This window comes from Gilbertella persicaria (genome assembly GCF_025201335.1).
Source record: "Gilbertella persicaria strain CBS 190.32 chromosome Unknown B0P05scaffold_1, whole genome shotgun sequence".
NCBI classification, from domain to species: domain Eukaryota; kingdom Fungi; phylum Mucoromycota; class Mucoromycetes; order Mucorales; family Choanephoraceae; genus Gilbertella; species Gilbertella persicaria.
Window position 1 is genome coordinate 157,316 of NW_026251962.1, and position 16,771 is coordinate 174,086.

Genomic DNA, 16,771 nt, shown 5'->3' on the forward strand with positions numbered 1-16,771 from the left:
AAAGGCCAGTGATAGGTGGAGTATTGTGAGAACAAAGGAAAAAAGAGAGAGTAGATTGGAGATAAGGGAGCGAAGGTAATTATATGAAAATAAGAGAATTGGGTGCTAACAAAGAGTAGACCCATCGTCATTGAAGAGCTTTCGGTCGTAGATGAGGATCAATGACGCTAATCCCACTTTGAGAACGAGGTAAAATGAGTGTAGAGAAAAGAATGGTACCAGAGGAGTGACTGTTGATGAAGGAAGTGATGAGTCGTTGTAATATACTTTGTTAAAGCGAGGCAGGCAAAGGGCATGCCATAGCCTTGATAAAATGAATCAATTGAGTACATTAACTCTATCTCGGAATAACCAAAATGACCTTTCGACCAAAGAGTATTACTCATGAAAATGCCCAACTTGACAACTCTTTGTGACTTTTTTTGATGCTACAAGGCAAAAAGTAAGGCTATTGACAAGCTCAAATACTCAAAATGTGTGCAAGACGTTCTGATTTCTGGTGAATGTGTTTGCTTGCGAATTGTGCTATATAAATAGTGAGATACGAATGAGAAACCTCACAAATATTTCTGCGTATTTACTCGATATTCTATCAGCAAAATTGCTGTGTTATCTACATCAAAAGACTCAGAAAGCAAAGATCAGTAGTTTTTGTTATTTTGCCAAAGCTTAATATTTGCGTCTTTATGTAGTTCTCAGCAAACGCTCGATTTTGGATGCAGCGGCAAAAAGAATTAGAGTTGCCTTCTATTTGAATCTCTGTAAACTAGCCATCTAGTATGTCCTTTGTTCACTTACCCCATGTTTACATTGTACAATGTCTATATCTCTATAGCTGCATTGCTAACACATTCCACATGAGGTCCAGAGCAAAAAAAAAAAAAGCAAAACAGGGCTTAAACATGCCATTCTTTGATGCGTCATTGCCCGATAACTAGATTAACAAAACAGCCGATTTTTTTGTTTAAAACATGTTCTCTCAAGTCTAGAAGCTGAATGGTGCTATTGAGTTGACGACTGTGAGAAATTAATTTTTTGATCCATGAAGGGTTCACAAGAGCTTTTGAAAATGAAAAAAAAAGTTCATCAAAATTTTTTGGAATGTGGGTCTGATCCAGTCCAAATGAGATGAGAACATGTCTAGGTACTTCTTATAGAAATAATCAGGTTTACTAAGACGAAAAAGTTGGCTCAATCTGAGCATCGCCTTCAAATCTATATTCAAAGTTTTTGATACATTGTAATTGATAGAAAAGAAGTCCTTTTCAGTATATATGGATTAGTAAGTGAATAATTGTTTATATACCATTCGCTATGGAAAATATTTACGAGTAATTTTTACTATAATATATGGCGCTTTTAATGGTTAAGGGGGTAGATTTGGATATAGTAAATAATGAATGCTAAACAAAAGAAGGACCCGGTGTTTCAAACACCAATTTTCTTTGAAGGGTGCACAAATAGGTAGCTTTGCATTACTTTCTTTCTTTCTTTTTTTTTTTTTTTTTTTTTTTTTTTTTGGCTATAAAACACGTTGTTCTCCAACTTATATATACAAAGTTTGACATGTTTCTCATTAACATGTATTTTCAAAAACAATTTTTAAAAGGCGCTACTTCAAGATTTCGTAAAATGTTATTTGCTCTCACTATATACCAACAAAAAAAGGTAACTAAAGCAATCAAAAATCTATGGCAAATCAAAAATTTATCAAAAATAGTATCAATAACAGCATCAAAATGTTACGCCACAGCGTAAGCAAATGCATTTCTCTTCCATCGGTAGAAGAAATCTTCCATATTTGAGTGAAAATTTGACCAAAATTTTTCTTTTTGAGCGCACAGATCTTTCATTCTTGATAAGAATCTCTTCCATTGCTTACACTGTAGTGTTAACAGAAAATCAATAGAAAGTTAGCAAAAAGATAGCGCTGAAAAAAATAGATATCATCTTCTGAATATTTACTTATTTTGAGGTCCACTAATATTTATGCCGACATAACAAGTATGCCATTTGTGTACTCAAAAAATATTTTTTAAAAAATAAAAACCAAGGCTTTTTTAAAAAAATAAAAACCAAGGCTTTTTTTAAAAAAAAACAAAAGCATTTCTGTAATGATAAAAATAAAAGAAGAAACTTTAATTTTTTGTTTTAAATTAATAAAAAGGCTTATTTTTCAATTCTTCTGTTCTAAATTAATAAACGAGTCTACCGGATGATAATTTCACTGTTTTAGTTTAAAGAAGAGGTTACTGCTTGGTAGATTTGTTTTCTATTTTAAAGCAGAAAAATTAAAAAACAAACTTCTTTTTTAATTCAAAACAAGAATTTTCTACTTTTTTGTTTTTTGTCATTGCAGAAAATCTTTTCAATTTGTTTTGTAATAGTGGTTTTTATTATTCTTCAAAAAAAATTTTTTTGAGTACATAAACGGCATACTTGCAATTTCGGTATAACTGCTAATATTTTTATTATTTTTGAAAATGCCTTTTTTTGGGTAAGTCTATCGCACTGACCACGAAGGCCTGAGGTATACAAGTCTTTCTATAATTTTTTTCCATCGCTCTAATTACTCTTTTTTGTAAATTTGTCACTACAGCGTAAGCGATGGAAGAAAAATGTAGCTGCTCACGCTGTGGTGTATGGTTACCATGGTTACCATGGCTACTATGGTTGCTATAGCTGTCGTAACTACTCTGCTGCAAGAGTGAGCCTAGCTATAAAACTGATAATCAAGAGCATTCAATAAGGATATCGAATTGCAGCAGTTGTCATTTGGGAAGAGAAGACGTTGTCAACGGCTAGTAGTTGCTTTTCAAAAATGATTTTCAGCTGCCACTTGCTTAATTCGAGTTTGCTAAAATTTATGCAAAAGAAGGGTGTAGTTTACCTGTGAGCCTGGTTTAAAATAGAACAAAGCAACTGTTATGAGATGAAGAGAGAATAGATATAGTGTAAGAGAAAAGGTAAGAACACAGAGAAAGTCCGTTAGAACTTGTATAAGCTTTTATTTCCCAAAGAAATGTTATCTTTTTCAATTGCTATAAAATATCGAAGTATTTATGCTTTTTCTTCTCGGTAGAAATATTGTTTTGGGATTAGCTTCTTGCCCGCAGATTGATTTGTTAGATCAGGAGCAATTAAGAGAAATGCCTTTAGAGGAAGTTGTCAGCTCTAACTGTCACTTTATGAGGGCCATTAATAATAACAGAGTCACTAGGTTCATAATCTCTGACTATGAGGACGATGTAGTACTTCTAGTAGAATGAGTGAATGTCAGTGACTATAGATCCATTGCAATTGCCATATATGTGATCTGGTCTTTTGCCATGATCATCATTTATTGATCTACGCATACGAATTCATATATGTTCACAACATCAGCCTATATCAGTCTGTGTCAGCCTATGCCAGCCTGTGTCAGCCTGTGTCAGCCTGTGTCAGCCTGTGTCAGCCTGTGTCAGCCTATGTGATTCTAAGTTAGCCTATATCAGTTGTGGTGTTTAGGTTGTGAAAAGAAATATAGAAAACAGAAAAGAAAACAAAGAAATACAGTGAGACTGTTCAGTACTTCTTTATTACAAAAATAAATGATAATCCTCTAAGATATATCTTTTCCAGGTTGTCTTTTATACTACCTGATTTATTGACTAATTGTGATTATTGATTATTGATTGCTTAACACTTTGACAGCTTGTGCCTGGGAGTTGACTATGTAGATTCTCCTTTAGTCCTCCTGGTTATCTAAAAGGTACAATTATGGTTTCCTTTTTGTAAATATCCATATTATCCCTGTTATCGTTATTTACTGTCATTATACAATGCTTACCTTATATTTATGATGTATAGTGCTATAAGTGATTATTCATTTATATGATGAAAGACTATTTACTATATTTTGTATTAAAAAGTGCTCAGATCATCACAGGAGGATCCACGGAGGTTCGTGAAGATAGAAAAAAACAAGAATTTTTGGAATGACCCAATGTAGGTCTGATCCAACCGAAATGAGGTGAGTTAGGTCTAGGTGCTTCTGTTAAAAAAAAACGAGTCTACTAAGATGATAAAGACGACTTGATTTGAGCATTCCTCTCAGATCTGCATTCAAAGTTGATTGCACACTGTCATCAGTACAAAGGAGGCCTATTTCAGTGGATACTGACTATTAGAGGGGTACTCTTTGTAGTATTTTTTGACGTATAAAATACACACGAACAAACTATATTATAATACATGCTATTTTTGAGGCCAGAGCGAGTAGCTTTGGATATTACAAATGATGAATACCATACAAAAGGAGGATTGTCTATTTTAAATGCCATTTCCTTTTTATCTGGGGCACCAGACTCACACTCTAATTTGATCAGCATTCTTTTTCTGTTTGCCAATAGCTCAAACTGTATTGCTGGATCCAGGTACAGCTGTATGTGTCTGATACTGCTACTTTGTAAGCCTTGGCGGCAAACAAAATCCATGATTATGCAGCTACATGAAAAAAAGATTGCTATATAAAATAGTGCTATTATTACTGTGCAACTCAATACACTAGGAGAACATAGATTATATGTTTCTGTATTCGATCATGTAGTCTCTATACCTCTAAAGCCCTCAATAAGCCCTTAAAACTGGGGTTTAGAAAGTTAGCTGAGTATAACTGAGTCTGAATAATGGTCAGGGAACTTATCAGAATATAAAAACAGGTTCCCACCCTTTTTTTCTTTGCTTTCTTTTTGCAGCGTGTTTGTTTTCTGTCCTTTCAGGATAATGTACCAAACGTACTTGAGGAGGGGGATCTACCACCTGGGTACAAGTGCATTCTCTGTCAAGATAGTCTGCCTTTTTTTCACTAAACGGGTCTTTGCCGAATTTGATAGAGAGTAAAACAGACGCGTGTAGAGGGTTAGCTTATGGTCCTATCCGAGGGGGTATTCCATCTTAGTTATGCGCACTGGCAGTCCAAGTCCAAATATTCCCAACGCTGGAAGGCTACTATCTTTTCTTGGCACCTTCTTCTCACTTGTGAGGAGGAGGGGAACCTATCGGATAGTAATAAGTTTAACCCTATTCGTGGTATCTTGGTAGTCTCATTTCTTTGTGTGTGTGGCTATTAGGGTATTGCAGCAGTCTTGGTCGTTTGCTACTGTGATAGTGCTAGAAAGCGGTAGTGAAGGTTACTGGGATTGATAGTCATTCGCCTTTTCTTTTGTGAATGCCCTTTAGAGGGGCTTATTTTAGTCTGATGGCTAGAGTAGTCTTTCTAAAGTTAGCTTCACTTTTGAAGGGGTATCTGTCTATTCGTGGCAAGCTCTATTCATTTAGGGTCGACTATCGGACAGAGTAATGGCTTTTTATATATAGTGTTCGTCCATTCATTCGCTTGAGTGGATCATCTATTGAAAATGATAGGTATTCCATTTTTTTTGATAGTGTGAATACTATATAGTGGGGGTCTGAGGGGCTTTGTGCGTACGCGCACCATTTTTTGGGAACTCAATTGAACTGGTTTAGGCCTCGTCCTAGTTCCTGGAAACAAATACTCACAGTATTTGGCTAAAGTACCAGTCTCTTTTTTATCTTTTTATTCAATAAAGTATATACACTAGTATTTAAAATAATTGATAACGCGTCTTTTCTTTTTCTTTTTTCTCTGTCCTTCACTTGTTGCATGTTACAAAAAAAAACAGGCTTATTGACTATCATTAAATCAGCAGCCCTAAATTCTGTAGCTAATCATTGCTGCAATGTTACTTATTGATCATAAGCAAGTATTTGCCACAAAAAGAAATAAGGATCCTCTTTTTTTTTTTTTTTTTTTTGGCTTAGAGGCTGTCTGTGTATAACTCTTTTAATTGTGTGCTAACAGTTCTATTGAAGGGTTGTATGTAAAAGCAAGTCAAAAGAGAGAAACTGTCAAATCTCGGCTCTAGAATGACAGGCATTTGTAACAGATGTCCTCTAAGCAATGGCTTAGGTATTTACAAGTAGAAGTTATCATAACCTTGGAAGCTCTTGAGTCCAAAGAGAGCATCTTTGGACATGATAAGCATCAAATGTTTGTAGGAGAAGGGCTGGATATTTCAAACACCAACATTTTCTTCTCTTTTCTGCTTGTCCTGGGTAGTAAAAGTCATTAATTTGGTTAAAAGTGTCAGAGTTTATAAGAAATAATCAAGAGACGCATTGAGTAAAGCTATATAGCTTAGTATGGCGCATTTAATGGTGTAAAAAGTGCAATAAAGCTGCCATGAAAAAGATGAGAAAAAGATGAGAAAAAGATGGAAAATGTATTCTCGCTTTTGGACGATAGCATACACTTTTTATATACGTATTGCAAAATTAATACTTTTACAGTACTTTATAGCACTATGGAGGTATTTCTCACTATGTATTGTTATAGTAAAAGTCTTACGTATCTCTGACAAACGACGGCTTTACTACCCCTCGACCACTTTTTCAACTGGAAGCCAATTTTGTATTCAATTTCTGACCCAAACATTTTTGTGTGTACGATATAGTCAAATCTATGGAATTTGGCGTTTTCTCGAAAACAAATGTCATTATTTTTGACTACTTTGGTAAAAGTAATTGTTGGAATTAGCTAACTAGAGCTGGTGTATTTCTTTTGATTTCAGAGAATTTCCTTTTTCATTAGACAAAGTTATTTTTAATTGTAAATGATTTCTTACTCCAAGATTCCTGTTGCATTACGTTTGTCAACGGTTGATGAATTCACTCAAACTAGTATGTAGATGAAGAGAAATATCTTTAGCTCATAGCTTTAGAGAATAAAGTAAATACAGATTGCAACATCGTCAACATAATAATTAACACACAAAAAAAAGTTTGGATATGAGAAAACTGTATTTTTTTTTTTTACGATAAAACATTGGGATAATCCTGACTGATAATTTCTTCATTAATTACTAATTTGTCATATAAACGGTGCTAATGGTGATTAGGTATCATTTTTTGCTCTGTGGTATATATTCTTCAAGCTATGGGTGTTTGAGTACTCATTGAACAGACCTTTTTTCTTTCCATCTTCCCAACAGGCAGACCAATTCATTCGACCTTTGTTATTCTGCTCCCAAGCATCGATGAATGCAATCAAATCTTTGTATTTGGAATTTATAGAACTAGAAGCGCCGTCAAAGTCTTTAGGAAGCTCCATTGGTGTTGTTGCTTCTGGAGGTGTATTGTTTAATTCTTGCTTCATTGCGTCGTACTTCAAGACTTGCGCTATAGTGCCGTCCTGCTTCTGCGTATTGATGCGCTCGGCTGGGGTTGTCGAAAACGGTCGTCATTATTTTCTCAAATTGATTTTGTGTTGCTTGACAAATCGTTTGTAACGCTTCGACTTTATCATTCTCTGTTTTTCTGTCATTTTTGACCATTTCCATTGTGACAAAGTACAGTTTTGTATTATTGGGTCGTCCCATCGGTCAATAATGATTATGTTTTGCTGGCCAGAACTCAAGAAATGGACAAAGACAACCAAAGATCCAATTCTTGGCATCGTGATTGTCAATAAAAGGATCGATACTCTGTTTGGTCAGCATGAAGCAACTAGTTGCGAAGTGGCAGCAAGGTGTTTCTAAGAGGTTAGACTTGTTTTGGACAGGTTTGAAGAGGTCTCTCAGAGTTTTGGGCTTTGTTTTCGAGGTACAGACGAGGAATAAAATTGATAAAATGTGGAAACGCTTATACACATTCAGGCAGTACTGGATGGCTCGACACATAAACTCGCGTGTCACTGTGTGTTGTATTTCTGCTACTACAGGAGGTAAGTCTACAAGATCTGATGAATGAGGTATATAAAGAGCTTCATACTCTGTGCCATCGATAAACATATTGTCGCCAGCCTTATAAGTGCCTGAAGGAACTCTCAGAAGCGAAGTGGTGATCAGATCAATAATAAACTGATCCTGGGCTACGATTCTGCTAATTTGATCTGTATCTGGTATGTAACCGCGTGGTAACCTGTATTGTATTAACTCTTCTGGTACTAAAAAAAAAAAAAAAAAAAAAAAAAAAGAAAAAAAGAAAAAAAGGCATTGTTCTCGCCAACGCTTTCCCGCTCTCAGAGCGTCTATTTCAGCAGCTTCCTCTTGCAAAGCTCCCAATTGTTTCTTTACTATGGGTAGTGTCCAATCCACTATACCACGATGTTTCTGATGCCGAAGGTTTTGTTACGTTTACGTTGTAACCGTTTAATCTGTTTGTTTCTCCAATTGACTGTCTCCAATTGAAATGATTTGGTAAACAGTTTGACTTCAGCTTTAATCCAGTCCAATTTCTCTGAGCAGTGTAATGTTTCTCTGTTCTGGAGTTGCAGAACTAGTGTATCCAAGAAAGCAGCTAATTGTTGTCTAAACTCTTTCTTTTTCGCTAAGTTTGGATTTGCCTTCCATGCACCTAGGCCTCTAGTGCTTGTAGCGAATTACAAAGAAAAAATAATATCAGAATATGTAATCAATTTGAACTTCGATAACAATTATGCCGACATGACAAGTATGTCATTTGTGTACTCAAAAAAAAAAAATTAGAAAAAATAAAAACCACTGCTTTAAAATAAATGAGAAATGTTTTCTGTAATGGCAAGAAGTAAAAAATAGGAGAATTTCTGATTTTCCTGTTCTAAATTAATAAAAAAGCATGATTTTCAATTTTTCTGTTTAAATTAATAAACGAGTCTACCGGATGATAATTTCACTGTTTTGATTTAAGAAAGAGATTACTGCCTGGTAGATTTGTTTTTATTTTAAAACAGAAAAATTGGGAAACAAGCTTTTTTTTTTAATTTTGAGCAGAAAAATTAGAAAATTCTACTTTTTTTTTTATTTTGAGCAAAAAATTAGAAAATTCTACTTTTTTTTATTCTTTTCATTGCAAAAATTTTTTGATTTAATTTAGAAATCTAGTTTTTATTTATTTCTAAAAGATATTTTTTTTAGTACACAAATGGCATACTTGTAATTTCGGCATAACTGCTAATATTTCTGCAATTCTGAAAATGCTTTTCTTTTTCTTTTTTCTGACCCAAGCATAAATTTTAGTGTTCAAAACCTCTTTCTAAAGATTGTAATAGCTCTACAAAAAAAGCAGCTAGAGAGAAAAAAAAACATGGAAAGACTTGTAGACCTCATGCCTTTGTGATCAGTGTGATGGGCTTGCCCAAAAAAAGGCATTTTCAAAAATAATAAAAATATTAGCAGTTATACCGAAATTGCAAGTATGCCGTTTATGTACTCAAAAAAATTTTTTTTGAAGAATAATAAAAACCACTATTACAAAACAAATTGAAAAGATTTTCTGCAATGACAAAAAACAAAAAAGTAGAAAATTCTTGTTTTGAATTAAAAAAGAAGTTTGTTTTTTAATTTTTCTGCTTTAAAATAGAAAACAAATCTACCAAGCAGTAACCTCTTCTTTAAACTAAAACAGTGAAATTATCATCCGGTAGACTCGTTTATTAATTTAGAACAGAAGAATTGAAAAATAAGCCTTTTTATTAATTTAAAACAAAAAATTAAAGTTTCTTCTTTTATTTTTATCATTACAGAAATGCTTTTGTTTTTTTTAAAAAAAAGCCTTGGTTTTTATTTTTTTAAAAAAGCCTTGGTTTTTATTTTTTAAAAAATATTTTTTGAGTACACAAATGGCATACTTGTTATGTCGGCATAAATATTAGTGGACCTCAAAATAAGTAAATATTCAGAAGATGATATCTATTTTTTTCAGCGCTATCTTTTTGCTAACTTTCTATTGATTTTCTGTTAACACTACAGTGTAAGCAATGGAAGAGATTCTTATCAAGAATGAAAGATCTGTGCGCTCAAAAAGAAAAATTTTGGTCAAATTTTCACTCAAATATGGAAGATTTCTTCTACCGATGGAAGAGAAATGCATTTGCTTACGCTGTGGCGTAACATTTTGATGCTGTTATTGATACTATTTTTGATAAATTTTTGATTTGCCATAGATTTTTGATTGCTTTAGTTACCTTTTTTTGTTGGTATATAGTGAGAGCAAATAACATTTTACGAAATCTTGAAGTAGCGCCTTTTAAAAATTGTTTTTGAAAATACATGTTAATGAGAAACATGTCAAACTTTGTATATATAAGTTGGAGAACAACGTGTTTTATAGCCAAAAAAAAAAAAAAAAAAAAAAAAAAAAGAAAGAAAGAAAGTAATGCAAAGCTACCTATTTGTGCACCCTTCAAAGAAAATTGGTGTTTGAAACACCGGGTCCTTCTTTTGTTTAGCATTCATTATTTACTATATCCAAATCTACCCCCTTAACCATTAAAAGCGCCATATATTATAGTAAAAATTACTCGTAAATATTTTCCATAGCGAATGGTATATAAACAATTATTCACTTACTAATCCATATATACTGAAAAGGACTTCTTTTCTATCAATTACAATGTATCAAAAACTTTGAATATAGATTTGAAGGCGATGCTCAGATTGAGCCAACTTTTTCGTCTTAGTAAACCTGATTATTTCTATAAGAAGTACCTAGACATGTTCTCATCTCATTTGGACTGGATCAGACCCACATTCCAAAAAATTTTGATGAACTTTTTTTTTCATTTTCAAAAGCTCTTGTGAACCCTTCATGGATCAAAAAATTAATTTCTCACAGTCGTCAACTCAATAGCACCATTCAGCTTCTAGACTTGAGAGAACATGTTTTAAACAAAAAAATCGGCTGTTTTGTTAATCTAGTTATCGGGCAATGACGCATCAAAGAATGGCATGTTTAAGCCCTGTTTTGCTTTTTTTTTTTTTGCTCTGGACCTCATGTGGAATGTGTTAGCAATGCAGCTATAGAGATATAGACATTGTACAATGTAAACATGGGGTAAGTGAACAAAGGACATACTAGATGGCTAGTTTACAGAGATTCAAATAGAAGGCAACTCTAATTCTTTTTGCCGCTGCATCCAAAATCGAGCGTTTGCTGAGAACTACATAAAGACGCAAATATTAAGCTTTGGCAAAATAACAAAAACTACTGATCTTTGCTTTCTGAGTCTTTTGATGTAGATAACACAGCAATTTTGCTGATAGAATATCGAGTAAATACGCAGAAATATTTGTGAGGTTTCTCATTCGTATCTCACTATTTATATAGCACAATTCGCAAGCAAACACATTCACCAGAAATCAGAACGTCTTGCACACATTTTGAGTATTTGAGCTTGTCAATAGCCTTACTTTTTGCCTTGTAGCATCAAAAAAAGTCACAAAGAGTTGTCAAGTTGGGCATTTTCATGAGTAATACTCTTTGGTCGAAAGGTCATTTTGGTTATTCCGAGATAGAGTTAATGTACTCAATTGATTCATTTTATCAAGGCTATGGCATGCCCTTTGCCTGCCTCGCTTTAACAAAGTATATTACAACGACTCATCACTTCCTTCATCAACAGTCACTCCTCTGGTACCATTCTTTTCTCTACACTCATTTTACCTCGTTCTCAAAGTGGGATTAGCGTCATTGATCCTCATCTACGACCGAAAGCTCTTCAATGACGATGGGTCTACTCTTTGTTAGCACCCAATTCTCTTATTTTCATATAATTACCTTCGCTCCCTTATCTCCAATCTACTCTCTCTTTTTTCCTTTGTTCTCACAATACTCCACCTATCACTGGCCTTTGTTGTTCCCTTTTGTGCGCAAAAAAACTTTCTATTAACATTCCTTACTTCAATCGCATCTTCTTAGCTATAGATCACCTATCCTACATTTTCTCTAATTGCCATGTCCCCGTTCACGTTTGTCTTTGCCTTCCGCTTCTTAGACTTTTGCATTCTATCTATCTTTCTCCGCCTCTATTCAACTCTCTCATTGCAAAATATGAATACTGTAAATACAACCCAAGTATGCTCGCCTTAACAGGTAACCATATTTTGTTTTAAATCTCTCCCATGAATGCCTACAGTTTCGTTCTCGACAAGAAATTCCACGCTTTGAATCTGCCACCTACCGCGCTTTACAAGTCTTTCGTAAAAAAAAAGGCTCTTTCTAAATCCCTTTATTCTTTCATTTTTTTCTCCTTCCTCTCGTACGTCTTTCTTTTCCATCTTCCTTTCAAACTCCCATATTAGCCCCTGTTGTGAGATGAAGAGAGAGTAGATATTCAATAAGAGAAAAGGTAAGAACACAGAGAAAGTCCGTTCGAACTTGTATAGGTTTTTATTTCTCCAAGAAAAATGTTGTCCTTCAATTGCTATAAAATGTCAAGGTATTTATACTTTTTCTTCTCGGTCAAAATATTGTTTTGGGTTAGCTTCTTGACTACGGATTGATTTGTTAGATCAGGAGTAATTAAGAGAAATGCCTTTAGAGGAAGTTGTTAGCTCAGCCAATCGTACATGATCTGACCTGAACTTGAATAAACTATTACATATTTGTCAAATGCCAATGCTAATGTATTTGTCAGCTCTAACTGTCACTTTATGAGGGCCATTAATAATAACAGAGTCACTAGGTTCATAATCTCTGACTATGAGGATGATGTAGTACTTCTAGTAGAATGAGTGAATGTCAGTGACTATAGATCCATTGCAATTGCCATAGATGTGATCTGGTCTTTTGCCATGATCATCATTTATTGATCTATGCATATGAGTTCATATATGTTCACAACAGCCCCATTAAACTACAAGCATTTACTTCTGCCCTTATATACTCCCAAACCCCTATCGCATTTTCTACCAATTCTTATCGCAAATCATGCCCCAGCTCCTCCCCTCCTATACCGCCTGATCCTTACCTGTCGCCCAATCGAAAGCGCTCTTAATCTCTCGAAATTCCTCTTCCTGCTGGCAATGCCCTTTACTAACTGCTCCACAACAAAGTCAACAATTATTTTCACCTACGTCGTCTTATGTCACATACAGTTCTTAATGATTTTTCTCGCCATTGTCCCCTGAATTTTATTATTTGTACTTCATTTGCCCTACCAAGTATGCCGTTTGGTTTTACGTTTTTTTTTTTTCGATTACGTTAATCCCAATATCCATGCTCTTTTGGTCCATTTTCTACGTCAAGTCCTCCTCCTTTGAATCGTTATTTCTTGTGTTGCCCTCCTCCATTTCCCTTCCCCAAGTACCTTTTAGATGTCTACATGCACCACCCTTGCCATTTTGTAAGTTCACTGGCGCTCTGTTTTTTTTTCTGAAACCCATTCCTCTCCCAAGTCATAAGCAGTACAACTTTTCGTTTAGCAAGTAAGCTGCATGATGAATCCCACCTTGATTGTGAGCCGCAAATCCTCCTTTCCGCTTTTCTTTCCAGTTCTATCCTCTGTCCGTAATGTCAACTCCATTTCAAGTATCGATCAAGCTCTCTCAGACTCTCAGTCTTTTCTCTATTTCATATATCTCATGTTTGCCTCCTTTCTTTTATTCCAGTTTTTATAATACCACAGTCTTTTTTTCCTCTCATTTGACGTTGAAAGGACTCTAAATGGAATCAGAGCAAGTTTTCCTTAAAAAAAGATGATCATTTTTTGCAAGTCATTTTTTGCAAGTCGCTTTTTTGGTCCAACTTAACTCCAAAGATACCATGTATATTAATAAATACATAAACAAACCTTATGCTGCCTTTATGTGCCGAAGAAAAAGAAGGAGATCTGCATGACTTGGTTGTTCTCTTTTATCAATATTGATCCTAATCAAACTTGTTTATATTGACGCAAAATTTCAAAATAAAGTTTTGCATTACTGACACTGCTATGCCTCCAATTGGGAGAGTGCTTAAAAGCAGTGCTGTTTAGAGTAAATAAATCACTTTGAAAGCAAAACGAGTGTAGATATACAAAGAAAGATCTCGTTTTTCCTTAAGAAAAGTAGATAGTTGAACCTGAATCAAATGAAATTCATTCCTGTTGAAAGGAGTTAGCTATTTAAATAACTACTTAAAAAGCATGTATCTTAGCAAATATCTGTGTTTGCAAGAAAAAGTGTTTGTTTGTTTAGAAAATATATATGTTCAATGTTTATCTATATATATACAATGGTTGTACAATGCACGTGTGTCGTAGTTTACGCAACCAGATTATGTACGTTTCCTGATTCTTTGATCATCTGTTTTGCGGCCAAACTGATACCAGGGCACTGACTGATATTGAGTGTGTTTAATCTAGCCAGTTCCAATATCGATTCTACACATGTATCTGTAATTCGAACGCATCCTCTAAGGTTCAAGGAGTTTATGCGCTCAAATGCATTCGAATTGAGAAGCGATCGTACCGAGACATCAGAAACTGCCGCACCACAGAAACTAGCATCCAACTCTTGCAATTCTGTAAGAGAAATGAGGCCTTCAATCGCACTATCAGAAAGCGCGCAACAGAAGCTTAAAGAAAGATTCCTGAGATGAGGAGCCGCAACAACCAAATGAGCAATAGCTTGATCCGTCAAGAAGCTGCAATCTGTCAGATTAAGTATTTTTAAGTTAGGAAAATAAGTTCCTGCCCATTTGCCAAATCCTTGATCAGTGATACGAGTACATCGTTGGATATTTAAAGAGTAAAGTGTCTTGGAACAAAACTCGGCCAGATGACTCATTGTCATGTCTGATAATTTTTTACAGTATGACAGAGAGAGTTCAGTCAGCTGAGGGTAGTTCCGTGAAGCCTTTTCGTCTAGTAATCGAAAAATACCATTATCACTAATCTTTCTACAATTAGACAAGTCTAATTTTGTCAAACGAGGACAAGAGGATGCCAAGACAGTCAAACTTTTGTCGGTCAATAGCCAGCATGAATTGAGGTCAACTATCTCCACATAGGGCAAGTCTTCTAGCAATCTTTTAAAACCAATATCTGTCACATAAAAGCATTGTGACAAGTTGAGTTCTCTTGCACGTCCATTTACAATTGATGCAATAAAATCAACAGTATCATCCGTCACTCGTTTGTTCAGAGAACTGAGATCAACCTTGGAAAAAACTTTATCGTTATTTTTAACAAAATCGTAACATTTTCTTGAAACAGCAGATAGTTGGAGAATTGATAGAAAGTCCAAATGATTCGCAATCAGACCAAGAATTTCTTCATTCAGAGATACAAGTCGACTATCACCAACAAAATCAGCAGACTTGGATACGTCGGGCACTGGGCTTAAACTCTCTTTCAGTTTTGAATCTTCGGCAATAGAAGGCTTGAGATGGCGATTTGCGAGCTGAACCAACGTTGGATCAGACCAGATAGCAACGCTTGCTCTTCTTTTTCTCGTTTCGTTACCTTTTAAGACATTGGCAGTTGTATTAAGAAACAAAGTAGGATCCTGATCGCTTGTTGTGCTGCATACTGAACTAGGAGTGATAGTGGATGTTGTAAAAGTAGTTGCTTGTTCCAGTGTAGGAGAAATAGTAGGCGACTCTAAGACAAAAATTAGCTTCAAATGCTACGATGTTTTCCACAATTGTATACTTGCCTTTACTGATATCATGGTTGAATAGTAGAGGTGCCTTTTTTGTCGTTAGTAATGTTCAGCAAAACACAAAGAATCATATTACCTTTGTCTTTAAATTGTTTAATGAATTTTTAGCCATTTCTTTAAACCGTTGTTTCAATTCAGGAAAACGATTAGTGGCTCCAATAAAATCAGACTTGCTTAAAACATAAAGCTCAATTGCAGTAACAGCACGAACATCAGCAGCACGTGGCTCATCTAAAAGCACAGAAATGTCACCAAAGTAATCACCGGCGGACAAACGCTCCACAGGAGTCCGCGCATCTGATGTGTCTGTATTTAAATTAGCCACTTCTACAGTTCCTAATCAGAAGAAAATGAGCACGAAGTCCATTCTGTTTATGCTTTGCTTACCATTCATGATAAAAAACAAATCAGACCCTTGTTCACCTCTTTTACATATTAAGTCATTGGGCGCATAATGGCGAGGTTCCACTTTAAGTGATATATAATGTAAGAATTCTTCTGGGCAATCTTTGAAATACGGACTCTATACAAAAAAAGCTTAGCTTACAAAGCTCATTATCGTCATCGCTCTTTACCTTTTGCAATAAATTACGAGCACCTGTAAATTCTTCTACATTACGTTCTGTCAAAGGCTTGAAGCTAACACGTTCAGTTTCGTTCATGCTCTTGCTCTTTCTTAACAAGGCTAAGCGTTCCTCCGCTTCAAATCGCAGCATTTTTTCGACTTCAGGATATTGAGGTAAAATAGCATTGACATCATCAGCAGTTAAGGCAGCTACAACGCATTTACTACCAGCAACAACTGTGGCTGTACGTGGCATGGAATATAAGATACCAATTTCACCAAAGCACGAGCCCTTGGGTAATGTGGCATAAATACGTTCAAAGTCAGCACTGCAAACATCAACAGAGCCTCTCAAGAGGAAAAACATGGCCTTGGCAGGCTCGCCCTCGACGATGATAACATCGCGTGGACCGTAAGCTCTTAAATGCATACAACAAGTGATCTTTTCTAGAAAATGCTCGTTATTTGTGCGTTGAAAAAGAGAGTGTTGTCTAAGGGAGGCTAATAATTCGGGTGGAATATTGCGGTCGTCACTTATCTCCACAGAAGAGATAGAAGAAGACTTTGAAGAAGCGCTTGACCAAATAGATGTTTGTTCTGTTGTTTGTATATCAGTCATTTTCAGTTGGAAAAAATATGAAAAAGAAAGAAAATGAAAAGTTCTGTTACGACTAGCATACTTGACCGTCTGAAACCCACCAATCAGATTCAAAAAAAATGCAAACCAATCTTGTCCGACATTAAC

At 35.1% G+C, this 16,771-nt stretch overlaps 4 protein-coding genes across 4 annotated transcripts; 1 reads left to right on the forward strand and 3 right to left on the reverse strand.

Moving 5' to 3' along the window:
• Positions 1–3,975: 3,975 nt before the first annotated feature.
• On the reverse strand, positions 3,976–4,559 carry B0P05DRAFT_520762 (uncharacterized protein; the record flags this gene model as incomplete). The annotated part of the gene is made up of 1 exon (XM_051575792.1): positions 3,976–4,559. A coding segment is annotated over one exon (378 nt), but the record flags the coding sequence as incomplete, so codon positions are not given.
• Positions 4,560–6,930: 2,371 nt separating this feature from the next.
• Positions 6,931–8,003, reverse strand: B0P05DRAFT_520766 (uncharacterized protein; the record flags this gene model as incomplete). Its single annotated transcript, XM_051575793.1, has 2 exons — positions 6,931–7,369; positions 7,496–8,003. Coding segments are annotated over 2 exons (720 nt in total), but the record flags the coding sequence as incomplete, so codon positions are not given.
• A 53-nt stretch (positions 8,004–8,056) lies between these two features.
• B0P05DRAFT_607071 (uncharacterized protein) lies at positions 8,057–8,475 on the forward strand (the record flags this gene model as incomplete). The annotated part of the gene is made up of 1 exon (XM_051583364.1): positions 8,057–8,475. A coding segment is annotated over one exon (150 nt), but the record flags the coding sequence as incomplete, so codon positions are not given.
• Positions 8,476–14,822: 6,347 nt separating this feature from the next.
• Positions 14,823–16,645, reverse strand: B0P05DRAFT_452969 (cyclic nucleotide-binding-like protein; the record flags this gene model as incomplete). The annotated part of the gene is made up of 4 exons (XM_051573907.1): positions 14,823–15,425; positions 15,538–15,797; positions 15,849–15,984; positions 16,037–16,645. Coding segments are annotated over 4 exons (1,608 nt in total), but the record flags the coding sequence as incomplete, so codon positions are not given.
• Between the last annotated feature and the right edge of the window lie 126 nt (positions 16,646–16,771).